The sequence below is a fragment of the Brassica oleracea genome, chromosome C5 (assembly GCF_000695525.1).
Source record: "Brassica oleracea var. oleracea cultivar TO1000 chromosome C5, BOL, whole genome shotgun sequence".
In the NCBI taxonomy this organism is placed as follows: Eukaryota; Viridiplantae; Streptophyta; class Magnoliopsida; order Brassicales; family Brassicaceae; genus Brassica; species Brassica oleracea.
The window spans coordinates 42,882,368-42,896,455 of record NC_027752.1 but is presented as its reverse complement, the minus strand read 5'-3'; the positions used below and the strand labels follow the sequence as shown (position 1 = coordinate 42,896,455).

General features: G+C 38.9%; 2 protein-coding genes across 2 annotated transcripts; one reads left to right on the top strand and one right to left on the bottom strand.

The window, feature by feature from the left end:
• Positions 1–1,634: 1,634 nt before the first annotated feature.
• LOC106294690 (glycerol-3-phosphate dehydrogenase SDP6, mitochondrial) lies at positions 1,635–4,807 on the top strand. Its single transcript, XM_013730309.1, has 6 exons — positions 1,635–2,100; positions 2,740–3,213; positions 3,295–3,626; positions 3,702–3,862; positions 3,930–4,188; positions 4,267–4,807. Exons 1-6 carry the CDS (start codon positions 1,731–1,733, stop codon positions 4,564–4,566), a joined length of 1,896 nt encoding a protein of 631 aa, XP_013585763.1. The 5' UTR covers positions 1,635–1,730; the 3' UTR covers positions 4,567–4,807.
• Positions 4,808–5,071: 264 nt separating this feature from the next.
• Positions 5,072–14,050, bottom strand: LOC106294689 (exocyst complex component SEC8). Its single transcript, XM_013730308.1, has 27 exons — positions 13,873–14,050; positions 13,443–13,537; positions 12,984–13,196; positions 12,722–12,895; positions 12,384–12,488; positions 12,043–12,152; positions 11,720–11,899; positions 11,220–11,370; positions 11,036–11,142; positions 10,367–10,674; positions 10,120–10,280; positions 9,884–9,999; positions 9,407–9,477; positions 9,199–9,329; positions 9,060–9,109; positions 8,838–8,938; positions 8,363–8,472; positions 8,098–8,205; positions 7,331–7,513; positions 7,160–7,245; positions 6,655–6,826; positions 6,479–6,556; positions 6,143–6,244; positions 5,937–6,011; positions 5,747–5,842; positions 5,613–5,662; positions 5,072–5,521 (listed from the first exon to the last, which is right to left on the bottom strand). Exons 2-27 carry the CDS (start codon positions 13,482–13,484, stop codon positions 5,434–5,436), a joined length of 3,168 nt encoding a protein of 1,055 aa, XP_013585762.1. The 5' UTR covers positions 13,485–13,537; positions 13,873–14,050; the 3' UTR covers positions 5,072–5,433.
• Positions 14,051–14,088: the final 38 nt, after the last annotated feature.

Genomic DNA, 14,088 nt, shown 5'->3' with positions numbered 1-14,088 from the left:
CATTAAAGGAAGCACTGCTGATGGGAATGGTGATGGGCAAAAAGCTGCTCCAAGTAAACCAAATGAGTGACCTGTAGCTGACAAGAATACTTGAGAGGATGCAGCAGTTCTGGAGGAAGGGCGCTCCACAAAGAAGAAGAAAAATAATGAGATCAACAAGTTTGACGACTGATTGACTATGAAGACGCGCTCACATGGACATTGCATTGAAGGCTTTTTTTTTTTTTTTTTTAAATCACTTTCTATGAACGAAAACATTTTCTTTAAACCATGTCAGTGCTTTTAATAAGTTAAGTTTGTCCAGCTAATCTATTACTACTCGGTTATCAATGTCAAGAAATATTTTTGTTTACAATGAATCAGCTACATCATATAACTCAACAGTTTAAATAAAAATGTATAGAATAAAAGGTAAAACAAACATTTAAAAGGAAAAATAACATAAGCTAACACAATCGACCACAATTGTTTTATAAAAAATATTATTTTTTTATTATCGTAGTAAAATTAGAAAAACATTTTAAAAAATTAAAACAAATTCATTTTCATGAAAAAAATTAATGGTCGAACAAGTTTATAATCTCTAAATGGAATAATAAAATAGATAGTAATTTTTTTGAAAAATCAACAAATAGCAAAATTTAATAATATTTTAAATTAAAATTTCAAAAGTTTGTTAAACTTTAAATAATATAAATATTATTTGATCATTTGCTCACTCGTCCACAAGTAATATTTGGTACTTAAATAAAATAAAATTTCAAATGTCATTCCTTATATATACTGTCCACATGGTACTTAACAGTATAAGAATGTTCTCTAAATAAAACATTAACTTTACTTTATGTTTAAGTTTCAACTAAATTAACTTTATTACGACTCTCAACTTTTTATTCTATTTTTCTTGAATTGATTAGTCACAACCACTTATGCTATTCTAATTTATTCTAATTTGAAATAAGCAACTTTAAAACAAAGTAATTAATACCATGTAGTCGCTAACAACTATCAAATGGATCGGAAAAAAATATCATTATCTTTCAACATATTTTCATTTTCATACTTTTGAACATATTCTATTTACTAAGACAATAAAATAAATTGTAAACTCGTGTTAGAATAAAACATACGAACCCGGCGCGTAGCCGGAATAAGAATAAAACATACGAACCCGGCGCGTAGCCGGAATACTACTAGTTTTTTTAAAAAATTGAGCTTACAAACTCATTTTTAATGTATTCTCTGTATGGTAAGGTCAGGTATTATCACAAATTAATCACCATATCATGATCTCATTTACATTACTATAATTATCTACCCAGTTAGGGCCCGTATATACAAGCTAGGTTAATAAACTCTGCTCATGAAAGAGGCCCAATGGACTTCATTGTTAATAATTACCCATTAGGCTTAGCCCGCTTGAATTAAACAGATTATAGTTTACGTTTTAACAACCTAGCAAAAACTGTGAAGCCCCTATAAAAGAAAAGTCAATAAACTCTTTTTCACCCCAGTCAAACTGTCCCTTAGACCACGGAACTCTAATCTGATCCAAATGACTAAAACACCCCTCATCCACTCACGTCACAGTAACTTTCGAGGGTGAAACCGTAAATTAACGATAATTTGCCATTACAGTAGTCTCCCCCATTCCACTTTTGGCATATTATCATAATCTTCCCATGATCGCTTCGCTTCCCAACGCAATCCTCTGAATATCTCCTCCCTCCATGTCACCAGCCTCCTCCCTCCGCCGCTTAGCCGTCGGAGCCGCCGTAATCGCCGCCGCATCCGGCGGTGGCGCTGTCTACCTCTCCCCGTCGGTCGCCTCCAGCGACAGAGGCGGTGGTCCGGTTCTGGATTCGCTGAGGCGCAGGATCGGCGATCCAAACGCTTCCGTGCCTTCTCGATCCGCTCAAGAGTCTGTTCTGATCGGAGCCAGCGCCTCTAATCCTCTCGATGTCCTCGTCATTGGCGGTGGAGCCACTGGCTCTGGAGTCGCGCTCGACGCTGCGACGCGTGGCCTCCGTGTTGGCCTGGTGGAGCGTGAGGATTTCTCCTCGGGGACGTCTTCTCGTTCGACGAAGCTTATCCATGGAGGTAAGGGTTGAAACGGTTTGCTTTAGTTTACTAGGTGGAACTGAATGATATGATCTTCCATTAATTAGGGCCTTAGTCACTCACGATTAGGCATTGACGTTTTTACCCCAAAACCGAAGTCTAGACCGAACAGAAAACACCAAATCAGATATCCGAACAAGACTTGAGAACTATGTATTTATTAGTATTTTAAAGATTTGTGTAGTTTTTTTTTTATTTGTTATTTTGAATACTTTTTAGTTAGTTTAGGTAGATAACTAGTTTTAATTAGATTTTAGAATAATGAATTTATTTTGAGTATTTTTTGGTCAATTGTTTTTAGTTTTCTTTTTAGATTTTTAGGCGATGATCCGAACATAATCCGGAAGTAACCAAACCGAAACCGAACTCGACCCGAAAGTTAGTAAAATCTTAATGGGACTAATCAACAAAGTACCGAAAATACGAAAAATTACGAAAAATCCGAACGGAACACCGAACGTTTAGTAAAACCTAAAAGTTATGAAAACTATAGTTTTAGTTTTTAAAAAATTGACCAAAATAGTTAAAAGAAAATATTTAAAGCAAATGAAATATTATTGTCCTAAATGCTGCGTCACATAGGTCTCCTTTCATTAGTTTAGACTGATTCTTGAATAGGTGTTCGGTACTTGGAGAAAGCTGTGTTCAATCTTGACTACGGACAGCTGAAGCTTGTATTCCACGCGCTCGAGGAGCGCAAACAGCTCATCGAGAACGCGCCGCATCTCTGCCACGCTCTCCCCTGTATGACACCTTGTTTCGACTGGTTCGAAGTTGTCTACTTCTGGATGGGACTGAAGATGTACGACTTGGTCGCAGGACCGCGGTTACTGCATCTCTCTAGATACTACTCTGCGCAAGAGTCTGCTGAGCTCTTCCCAACTCTTGCAAGGAAAGGGAAAGACAGGAGCTTGAGAGGCACTGTTGTGTATTACGACGGGCAAATGAATGATTCACGTCTGAATGTGGGGTTGGCTTGTACTGCTGCGTTGGCTGGTGCTGCTGTTCTCAACCATGCTGAGGTTGTGTCGCTTATTACAGATGAGGCTACTAAGAGAATAGTTGGTGCCAGAGTTCGTAACAATCTCACAGGTACAGTCACTAGCAGCTTCTTCAGTTTTAGTTTTACTTATTCTGTGTGATGATTGTTAATGAGATGTTTTATTTTGATAGGCAAAGAATTTGAGAGCTATGCGAAAGTGGTTGTTAATGCGGCTGGACCGTTCTGTGACTCCATTAGGAAGATGGTTGATGAAGATACAAAACCGATGATATGTCCAAGCAGCGGTGTACACATCGTGCTCCCTGATTACTATTCTCCAGAAGGGATGGGGTTGATAGTCCCTAAAACTAAGGATGGTCGCGTTGTGTTCATGTTACCGTGGTTGGGAAGAACAGTAGCAGGTACTACAGACTCTAACACATCGATCACTCCGCTTCCAGAACCTCATGAGGATGAGATTCAGTTTATTCTGGATGCAATCAGTGACTATCTTAACATTAAGGTATGTCCAGATTCTGCATAGAGATGAATAGTCGATTAAGTTGATGATATTATCCATCATTAAAATTTTTGCTAGGTTCGACGTACTGATGTTCTCTCGGCTTGGAGTGGTATCCGACCATTGGCAATGGATCCAACAGCAAAGAGCACAGAGAGTATCTCCAGAGACCATGTTGTCTTCGAGGAAAACCCTGGTCTGGTCACAATCACTGGTGGAAAATGGACTACTTATCGAAGGTGAGGGAGTTAGCAAAATGTTTGTAAAGTTGTGTTATTAATTTGCTCATTGGTGAATTCATTGCAGTATGGCGGAAGATGCGGTGGATGCAACAATCAAATCGGGAAAGCTGAGTCCAACCAATGAATGTGTAACGCAGAAGCTACAGATTCTTGGTTCTCATGGATGGGAACCATCTTCTTTCACAGCTCTTGCGCAGCAATACGTGCGCATGAAGAAAACATATGGTGGTAAAGTGGTTCCTGGAGCAATGGACACAGCTGCGGCTAAGCATTTGTCTCATGCCTATGGTTCAATGGCTGACCGAGTCGCCATAATAGCTCAGGTTCGGTTCTGTTCTTCCGTCTTAACAAGGTTTAGGTGAGTGACTATATCCGGTTTATGATTTGGTTATTTGATGCAGGAGGAAGGTTTGGGGAAACGGTTGGCACATGGACATCCGTTTCTGGAAGCAGAGGTTGCTTACTGTGCAAGGCACGAGTACTGCGAGTCAGCGGTTGATTTCATAGCAAGGAGATGTAGAATAGCGTTCTTGGACACAGACGCAGCAGCGAGGGCGTTGCAGCGTGTGGTGGAGATTCTAGCGAGTGAACACAAGTGGGACAAGTCGAGGGAGAAGCAGGAGTTGCAAAAGGCTAAAGAGTTTCTTGAAACTTTCAAGTCTTCCAAAAACGCACAGTTTCACGACGGCAAACACAACTAAAAGCTGCTTGCCTCCGAGCAAAATATAAAACTACTCTATTGAATTTATTGTTTTCTGCTATTTTCCAATTGTTGATGGCTCTTAGGTACTGCTTAGCTACGGGCGGGAAGGAATAAAACGGTATACGGATGGAATAATACTGCGACTACTCAAATGTTTATTGGATTAAAACACTTTGTTCCGTCTTCAAAATGTGTATTTTTACATTGTTCTCTAATCCATTGTAGAGAGCTTATATTGATCGCAATCTATTTCATGCTGTATACAACAGTACAATCAGGAGTGAGAGTGTGCATACACCAAGCGCAGCTCTGGTCGCTAGTGTCGGAAGAAAAATCTTAAAGTGCATAGTAATTTCTAAGTCATGCTTCGGTAAACCAAAGAGAGAAGTTCTGATTTCACCTTGAAGAAGATATGATTCTCTAAAACGAGCGTATATCTCTAACGTTTCCAAATCAAGATGAATGGTTGATAATTTGTGGCTCTCTCTTTGTTTTTAATCATATATCACTCGAACTTAAAATGTATCTCACATTGGAAAGTTTTATACAAACAAACTCTACCAAAGAATTTAAACACACGAAACAAAGCTGTCAAAGAAAGGTCTTGGTTCCGTATTCAACACCACAAAACAAGATACTCACGAAACTAAAGTAAAAAGAAGAAAAAACAAACGAAAAAATAATGGAACCGGACTATTATCTCAGAAGAAAAACGAAGATGATATACATTTTTTGTGTATTGCCTCTCCTTCAAGATGTCACCATTGTGATTTTTCTGCAGCTTATGAAAATAATGAAACAGATTGGCTGTTGGAGAAGCTTTGTTTGTTCATGGTACTCCGCGAATGGCTCGAGGAGTTTGATACTAGTGAGAAAGAATTTCTGAAAGGCGGATTTGAGCATCTGAAGGAGTATCTCTTCCAGGAACATTGACCTTTAAGAGATTGGAATACCTGCAACCCAAAAGAAATCGTATTAGCCTCAATCTTGTGTTTCTTTCGATAAGTGTTAGGTTATAAGGAATCAAAATTTGAGGAAACAGACTCTGTGGGTGTAAACATTTGGTCATGTTCCGCTATGAATGCAAGTAGCGCCTGCAAAAAAAAACAGGTAAAGGTCTGAGTATAGAAATGCTGAGAAAAGCGAAAGACAAACCAAGAATTGTTTCTTTGGCTCACCTCGAATGGCATGTTCAGTAGTTCATAATAAGTACGGACACGATCTAGGTTCTGCTGTACACTGTCACCATCGACATATGGAATAGCTGCCATGGCCTACGATATATACACACGGATGTCAACACTGAAATGCTATCGGAAACCAGTTCTACATAGTGAACTAGACACCCCAAATAAGACTGATCTTTACCTGTTCCAATGCAATAGTGTTTCTACAAATTTGTTGAACTCCGAAAAGGTTGATTGATCTCATGTCAGCCAGAGCCTAGAAAAATACGTAGTCAGAGACTTTTAACGGTTTAGAGTTTGTGGTATGGTATATAGACATGTGAATTAGAAGTACCAAAGATCTTAGTAAATAAAAACCGGTTTAAAAGATAAAAAGATGAAGTGTACCTTAATGGACGCACTTGCAGCAATTCCACAAATGCCACCAAAAACATAATTGCGCTTCTCACCAGAGATGAAAGGCGCCATTCCCTCGTCCCTACGTGTTATCTGTTTTTAAAAAAAAAAGGAAATGTAAAAAAACTTGGGAGCAGAATTATAGGGATTGAAAAGATGATCATCTCGCAAATCCAGTAGATTGCACACTAAACAAGAATGTATTCACCGCAGTAAATTAAGATCACTTCATCATGTGGCTAATTAGGGTCTCTCAGCAGAAGAGAGTGATACGAATATATGATGGCTATGAAACGAAACAAGGTCTATTAAAGTGATATAACCAACCTGTGAAGTAAGAGAAATCACAAAGTCGTCTGGCTCTTCGGCATCCTCATCCTCCAGGTATTCCCGATTTGTCATTTCCTTTTCAACACCATAATATTACGTAAGTTTTACAGGCCACGGATTGAATTTCTCATAGCATGCCACCTTTCTAGCAAAAGGGAACATCCATCACATACCTGAAGATGAAAGACTGTTTCCAATTGCATCTCAACACGAAGAACCTTAAGGCAATCAGTGGCAAGTTTTCTGTACTCATCAGCAAATGATGCCAGATTCCTTGGAGAAGTTGCTTGATTCCTGCTATTACCTTCAGCTTGACTTGCTGCACGAGGAACTGCTTGTCCAAGCCTAAAGATTTTGGGAAATCAAAACTTCAGAAAGAGCTTTCATTTGCTTTCTACTTACCTATCAAACCATGCAAGTTTCTCTTTTACACTGAAGGCAAAGGTTTCTGGTATTTAAAAAAAAAAACTGAGATAGAAAAGACAGCAACCAATTTAGCCTAGTCTCTGTAGGTATCCCTACTTTTTTTTATTATGCATGTCCCTTTTTCCTCTTTATAAAATCATATAACTTCCCAGTTTTCCCTGTGTCCTCATAACATCTAAGACGTACTGAGAGATAAGCACAAGACATGACAGGAAAAGGCATGCATAAAGAATCTGATTCAAAAGAACTCACCTCTCAATAGAGTCTGCCACGTATTCAAGCGAGTCACTAAGCGACGCTAACAAAATCAGTTTGTTGTCATCACGAATTAGATTATCCTGAAACAAACACAGTTACTTAAATAATCTTCACCAGATTAAAGATTCATACTAGAATAAGTTTCAGACAACACATGAAATTTACCTGCTTAATAGACGGCAAATTTAAGAATAGTTCACAGAGTTCTACTTCGGAGCCAACAGCCTCAGAGTGCGAAACAGAATGGCCAAGCTGAGATGGCAAACATGCACTTCCCGTGTCAAGTCGCATCAATCTCTCAATATCATGCCTCCCAATGAGCCTGTAACTGAGCTTCTCCAGCACAGCCTGATATATTAAATAATCAAACTTATGCTCAGAAAAGTGTCAAATGGACGAAATACATCGCTTTCTCTGGAGACTCGATATAGTAAGAAAACGGTGAGACTTTTTATTTATCAAAGATGGAAAAAAGCGCATGTAAGACTGGCTAACTCCATGTTCTTCCACCTCTCTTTTGAATCAAACTTTCTCATGTTATTTCTTCTAAGCATTTATTGCCAAGTTCTGCTGCAGGGCTTATCACAATCTGGTAAAACATCTAGATCTACACTGTAGACTACGCAAGACAATACCAAAAGTCCAAAACAGAACACTACTGCTATTTAATGAAAGTAGGTCTGTTTTCACGCAAGACGTAGCTAAACTGAAATCTAGCACGTTGTTCAAGACAATAGTAGACTTTAAATCCAGTCATATCATCTTATTCATACACCTTAGTTAAATTTTTTAAATCAATCACGCTGACAAGACTACTTTTTAGTGTATAATTTTGTGCTAAAGGTGCAACGCCCTGAACCAGATGCCAAACATAACAGATTAGAAGAGTCAAAGGAAGAGGAAAGCAAATGAGAAACGAGTAAGATCCATACCTCCATGTATGCTGTTCGACATCTCTCAAATGTTCTCTCAAGAAATGTCTGAACATACTTCACAAGGTCAGTAGCAAATTTAGGCATGGCTTGAGCCCAACCAAGAACCTAGAAAAAAATTGAAAAGCAAGGACTTCATTAAAACAAAAATATCATGAAACTGAGAACCCAAAAGATGGATTAAATGATGAACTAGAAGTAACCATCCATTCTTTTAAGGCAGATCAAAAGTATGAATAACAAAAAAGTTTGGTTTCCAATTTACCTCTTTTGCAAGGAGTTCTATAGCCAAAAGACCTTGCAAGATAGGTCGACCCTTTTCTACGGTTGGGGTGTAAGTAGTTGTATGTGCACGGGGCCTAAATGCGGCAGCACCTGCAAAATAGTTTTACGAACCATCGGTTTCCAACCTTAATACGAGGCAGGTATAGCACTGACACAACCGGTTTCATAACTAGTGATATGCAACTATTCCTACAATTCTTTTTTGCCTCGGAATCTTTAAATGCAAAATATTTTAAAGATGCTAAACTTTCATACCCTATATTGACAAATAGTTCGTTAGTTTTGCAAGCAAATTCTTCTACTACCACCTTGCGGAGGTATAAATCCAAGTCTTTGAAACCGAATTAACAACTCTCCTTTCAACATGCAATTCTATGTATACCGTTAGAGGAGAATTACCCTAAAGTAGCAATAGAAAACGCTATGATCAGATTTCTATAGTCTATGGAACTAACTTGATATAGCTTGCTGTACGCCTTTCCTATAGTCCACAAACATTGTCGGTAACAGGTGGTCCTTCACAAAGTTCTCGGTGAATGTAAGCAATCCATCATTCCTGCATCAGGTATTGAAAACTCGATGGTAAAAATAGTGGCAAGATAGTTTGGACAATGAGCAAGGTGTTTAGCTTTGCAAGGATGACGGCCAGTAAAGGCACGCGGAAATTTTGAACTTACACAAGCTGAGAATGCTTTTTGGGCAACATCGAAGTGATTTTATCTGTAAACTGCAAGACACAAAAGATCATAATTCATGTGTCCACATAAAAAAACAGTTGAAAATGAATGAAAAGCTTAGATGAACGAGAATTCAAACCTGAAGGACAGGCCGGTAAATAGATGCAGCTAGATACATTCCCTGTTCAGGCAAAACTGCTGCAGATCCATAACCTTCCTGTGATGAATTTGGAGCCCTCTTTCCCCAGCCTTGACGAATGAGATCCGCTCCTGCTAGCAGCACATAGCGTCAGTAACTCCACCAAAGGCATTATAACCAAAGAAAAGTCAGGATGATTGATTAATACCCTGATTAGAAATCGATACAGTTGCATCTGTGAACCGAAAGGTGAAAGTTACCCCATCTTCAGATGCATCCCTGCAGTCCACCATCATCAATCAATCATCAATACTACTAAACAGATTGCAGAGTTTCACACTTAAAAATGTATTATACTCTTCAACGCTCCACTTTACTAGCGCGCTGAGAAGAGCCTAAATGACAAGTTCTAAGAATTGGGTTTAGTAAAACCTTCTTATTAGATCATCAGAAGAAATCTATGTTCTAACATCCTCTATATTATTCACTGGTCATATCAGGTGATTCACAGCCCAACGAAAACATGCGTGTACATGAAAGTGAGGCCTATCTTAACAAAAACTTAAATGTCTAATTCTTGGGACATGTTTCGTTGTCTATGTATCTACACGAATATGAGGAACCATGAATATGAGAAAACCATCTCTGTAAATGTATGAACTACCAAAGCTAAGGGGCCACTTGCCTTTTATCTTTCTTGGGAGCCTTCTTTGCAAGTTTAGCAGTTTGTGCCGCAGCATCTGCTGACGCAGCTTCTGGAGTTGCTCTTAGAATTTCACATATCAGTTGTTGGCATTCACTCTACACCAGTAACACGTAAAACTTCAATCAGCTTACGTATGAGAACGTTCAATATAGATATAAAAATATTTAGCTTCACGACAAATTAGATATATTGAAAATTGAAATCAATAGGCGGACCTGTAAGACTGTCAAAGGAAAACTGATAGTGTAACCTCCAGTAGCTTGGGATGCTTCAGAATCGGCGTTCCAATTCACATCAGTAGGCAATGACTTCGGTGTGTTAATGTCATGTTGCGAAGCCCTCAACTCCAAAAGCTCTCCAACAACAACATGATTTTCTATAGATGCAACAATATGAGAAATTGTGTGCTTTCATTTTGAGAAAATAAAATATTAAGACGAGTTTAGCAGTTGAATAGCTCACCAAATATCTTGACAATAGTATCTAAAATTGAGTCAAGAAGATCTTTTGCTGCAGCCTGCGCTTTGCCTCCAGGAGCCATAAGAGGCGAGACAGGGCTCACAGCCAGGTGAGTTCCAGAATTTGATGTCCCATTTTGCGGTTTATCTTTTGATAATCTGTAGGCCTCGGACTGTCCTTTGATAAAATGCAATCCCGCAGCTCCCGTTCGATCACCCTGACTACAGGCTGACTTTGACAAATTTTTAGTCTCCATATGGGCTTTAATCTTGGATATTATGATCTCATGTATCGTGGGTCGAAGTCTTTGGCTGCAAGAGAACACAAAAACATCACTTAGAAAAGTTTGACGATTTCAATAACAGAATGTACTTATTTCCACCAAGTAACATTTTTGAATGGAAAACTAGCAAAACTTGGCGGCATCGGTTATCCATTCATCTTTAACTTCAAGAATAATAATCGTTATCTGGTCCCACAAATTACACATATACATTTGATAAAGATTGTATCCGAGTGATGACATCGGTCATAAGTTAACTAACGAAATAAAACCACTGCTAGCGGTCTAAAACTAAAAGATATTAAAGAGTGAATTTTCTATAACTATATCAAGCTGCAGAACAGAGCAATTCTAAAACCATTTAGATAAATGAAAAATAGAAAGCCAACCATATAATAGCACCAGCAGCTGCAACTTTGCCGAGCATGCAAAGACACTGAACAAGAGTCTGTAGATACTTCACATGCAGTGGATCATCACTTTTTCTTACTGCTTCCTGAAACAGGAGATAAAGCAATGTCGCAACACTGAAAAAATAGGGCAGAAGATATGTTAAGTGTAACAAGCACGTACGATAAACTCGTCAGGAGAGGAATCAGAAAGCCAAGGTGGAAGTTGGTAAGAAAGCAATTTACTATCAGTGCCATTCCTGATAGTCTGTCCATCTCCGGTGGCTTCATCATGTTCTACAGAGTCCTCCTCATCATGTCCATCAAATGATGAACTAAGACACACAACGAGATTAAAGAAACACACATTAGCGAAGTAAATTTTATAAAAGCAGAACAAAGGTAGCGCGCAACCTTAGGTTGACAAAGCAACTTCTGTCATAATCAATTTACAGCATACTTTCTTTTCTTAATGAAATTTCTCAGGAGAGCCTCCACAAAATGATTTGAGAAATCATGCAAGTATTGTAATGTCTATTTTATAAATAAAGCCGCGGGATGCTCTATGAAGAACCGTAACTAAACAGGCAATGATCATTCCAGATAAACTAACCTTTATACATGAAAAAATGTGCCTAATATCTCATACAGAATCAATTTAAGGGAAATGTTGCGAAATCATACCCTTCCTCAGTAGAAGCCGTTCTATATGAACCATTTGTGAGGCCTCTAACACCAAACTGACTATCACCTTTCAGTGTCCGTGTTCTACGAGAGAGTGGTTGTGAGCTCATTCGACTTGCTGCAACAGCTGTTGTTGTTGGTACTTCATCATCTCTTTCATATATGCTTGACGCAACTGAACTGCAGCATAGACAAGGTCAGGAACGACGAATGTGAATGATAGAAGTGATGAGACAGACTGTCAATCAAGCATGCCACTGAACCAAGGATAAAAAGTAGCACAGTTTCTGAAATTCATTTATACAGGGTGAAAAGAAACCTACCTGTATTCACCTCTATTGTACAGATGTGCATGCAAATCGTCTAGAATTTTGAAGAAAAGGGCACCCCGCAGCTTAGCTAGCTCAGATCTGACATCTTGAAGAGCACCAACCTAGGTGAACGTACCAGAATATATGAGTACAAGATAGAAGTGAACAGTAGACCTCTCGAACAGAGACAATCAGAAGGTCCCGGTGGAAATTAGATGACAACAGATCCCATTCAACGGATAGATATCAAAACAATCCTAGAGATCAAATTGACAAATGAATGGGAAGACCCAAAAAGTTCCCGTAAGATTGCTTTTCCAGCATTTGTTAGCACTGAGAAGTTAGGAAACTACCGTTTGAAGCCCCTCACGCTCAAGCATCAGCGAAGACTGGAGATACACTTGAATAGCAGCGTAAAACTGCCTATCAGCAATGAGCTTCTCAATACGAGATGGAACCTGTTCAATGTTTCAAGGGGCCAAACCAACCATTGTCACATCAGAAAAGCAGTTTCTTTTTAAATAGCAAAAAGTAAAATAAATAAATAATGGAAACATATCAACAAATGTATCATCAGAAATACAGAGTGCTATCATGAATGACGTATAAAAGTTCAGAGCAGCGCAAATACACAGCAAGCAACTGTCCACAAAACAATCAACTAAGAAATGTCAGGGGTAATCCAACCAACCTTAGCAATGCCCTCGATTTGATCCAAAAGCGCAATGATGTGCCGCAATGTTACAGAACGGTACCACAACTGGTGTAATTGTTTATTGCGTGTCCCCAAGCTCCTCTTTGCTTCTGCCAAATCATGCTTCAAGTCGCCTATTTTATCAGTGGACTCGCTGAATAGTCGCAAGATCTGATGAGGAGTATCAAATCACGTCAAATTAACATGGGAGATATATCTGGTTGCTGCTTTAGAGGAAGAGCTAAGAGATATAAGAAACCTGAGAGTAGTTTTGAATGGCTTTGTTGAAACCACCATGATAAGCATGGACAACTTCATCAACAACCTCCTCGACAACATCACTTTGCTCCCTTAATAAAAGAATGTCGGTTTCACGGTCTTTTGAGGTAAGGATATGGACCACATGTGGCAAAGAGTCAAAGCGTGCAGCAACCCAGCTCTCATCTATTCGTGCCAGCTCCTCCCTAAGGTACTGCAATAACCCTCGTCACTCAGGCACACACACACACACACACACAAGCACAACACATGTACTCCAAAAACAAAATCAAGAGCGGTGATAATCCCTTGTATCAATCACTTCTTCCAAAAAACTCTAATTAAGAAAACTAACGACGTACTTAATGCTCCTTCTAAATCGTTGAATTGAACGATTCCTCCTTTAAGGATGAACTTGTAGGTTCTTCTACTTAGCGAGGAGTGAAGGAAATGGACTTACAGTTTTATCGGAGGGAACAGGCAAACCATCGAAAGTCCCCATGTGAAGAGTCCAAATGAGTGTTCCTTCCTCAGCACATTCCCAATCAAGCGTATCTGTAAGATAAAATCCAAATTTCAAAACCTTACACATACGTGAGCTAGAGACGATGAATCACCGAAGCTACGCAGTTCAATTTCCACACAAACAAAAAGAATACAAAGAAGCTATTGGAGATATAAATCAAGTCAGGAGAAGAGACGGTAAACATTCAATCATCACCACTCCTTGAGCGGAAAGATCTAACGACGAGCGGAGAAAGATAACAACCAGTTACAGATATCGGCGTATACAGAGATCGAAATTACGAATCAAACACTTAGGTGTGGAAGAAGTAGATCTAGATAGCTAAATCGAAATGAGATGATTGATGGATGGATTTTTCAGCTACCTGGGATACGAATCCTCGTTCGAATCTGATAAGTGCGTCGCCGATCACCACCGAGAGAAATATCTAAATCTCAAGAAAATTGAGAGGTATGAAGGAAGAAAAATCTGTACGCGTTCTTCTTCTAATTCCCCAGACTTTTCTTCTCTCTAATTATTTTCCCTTGTTTTCTGATTTTTCGACCGATTTGTTTTAATAAAAAGTTAATTATGGGAAAAA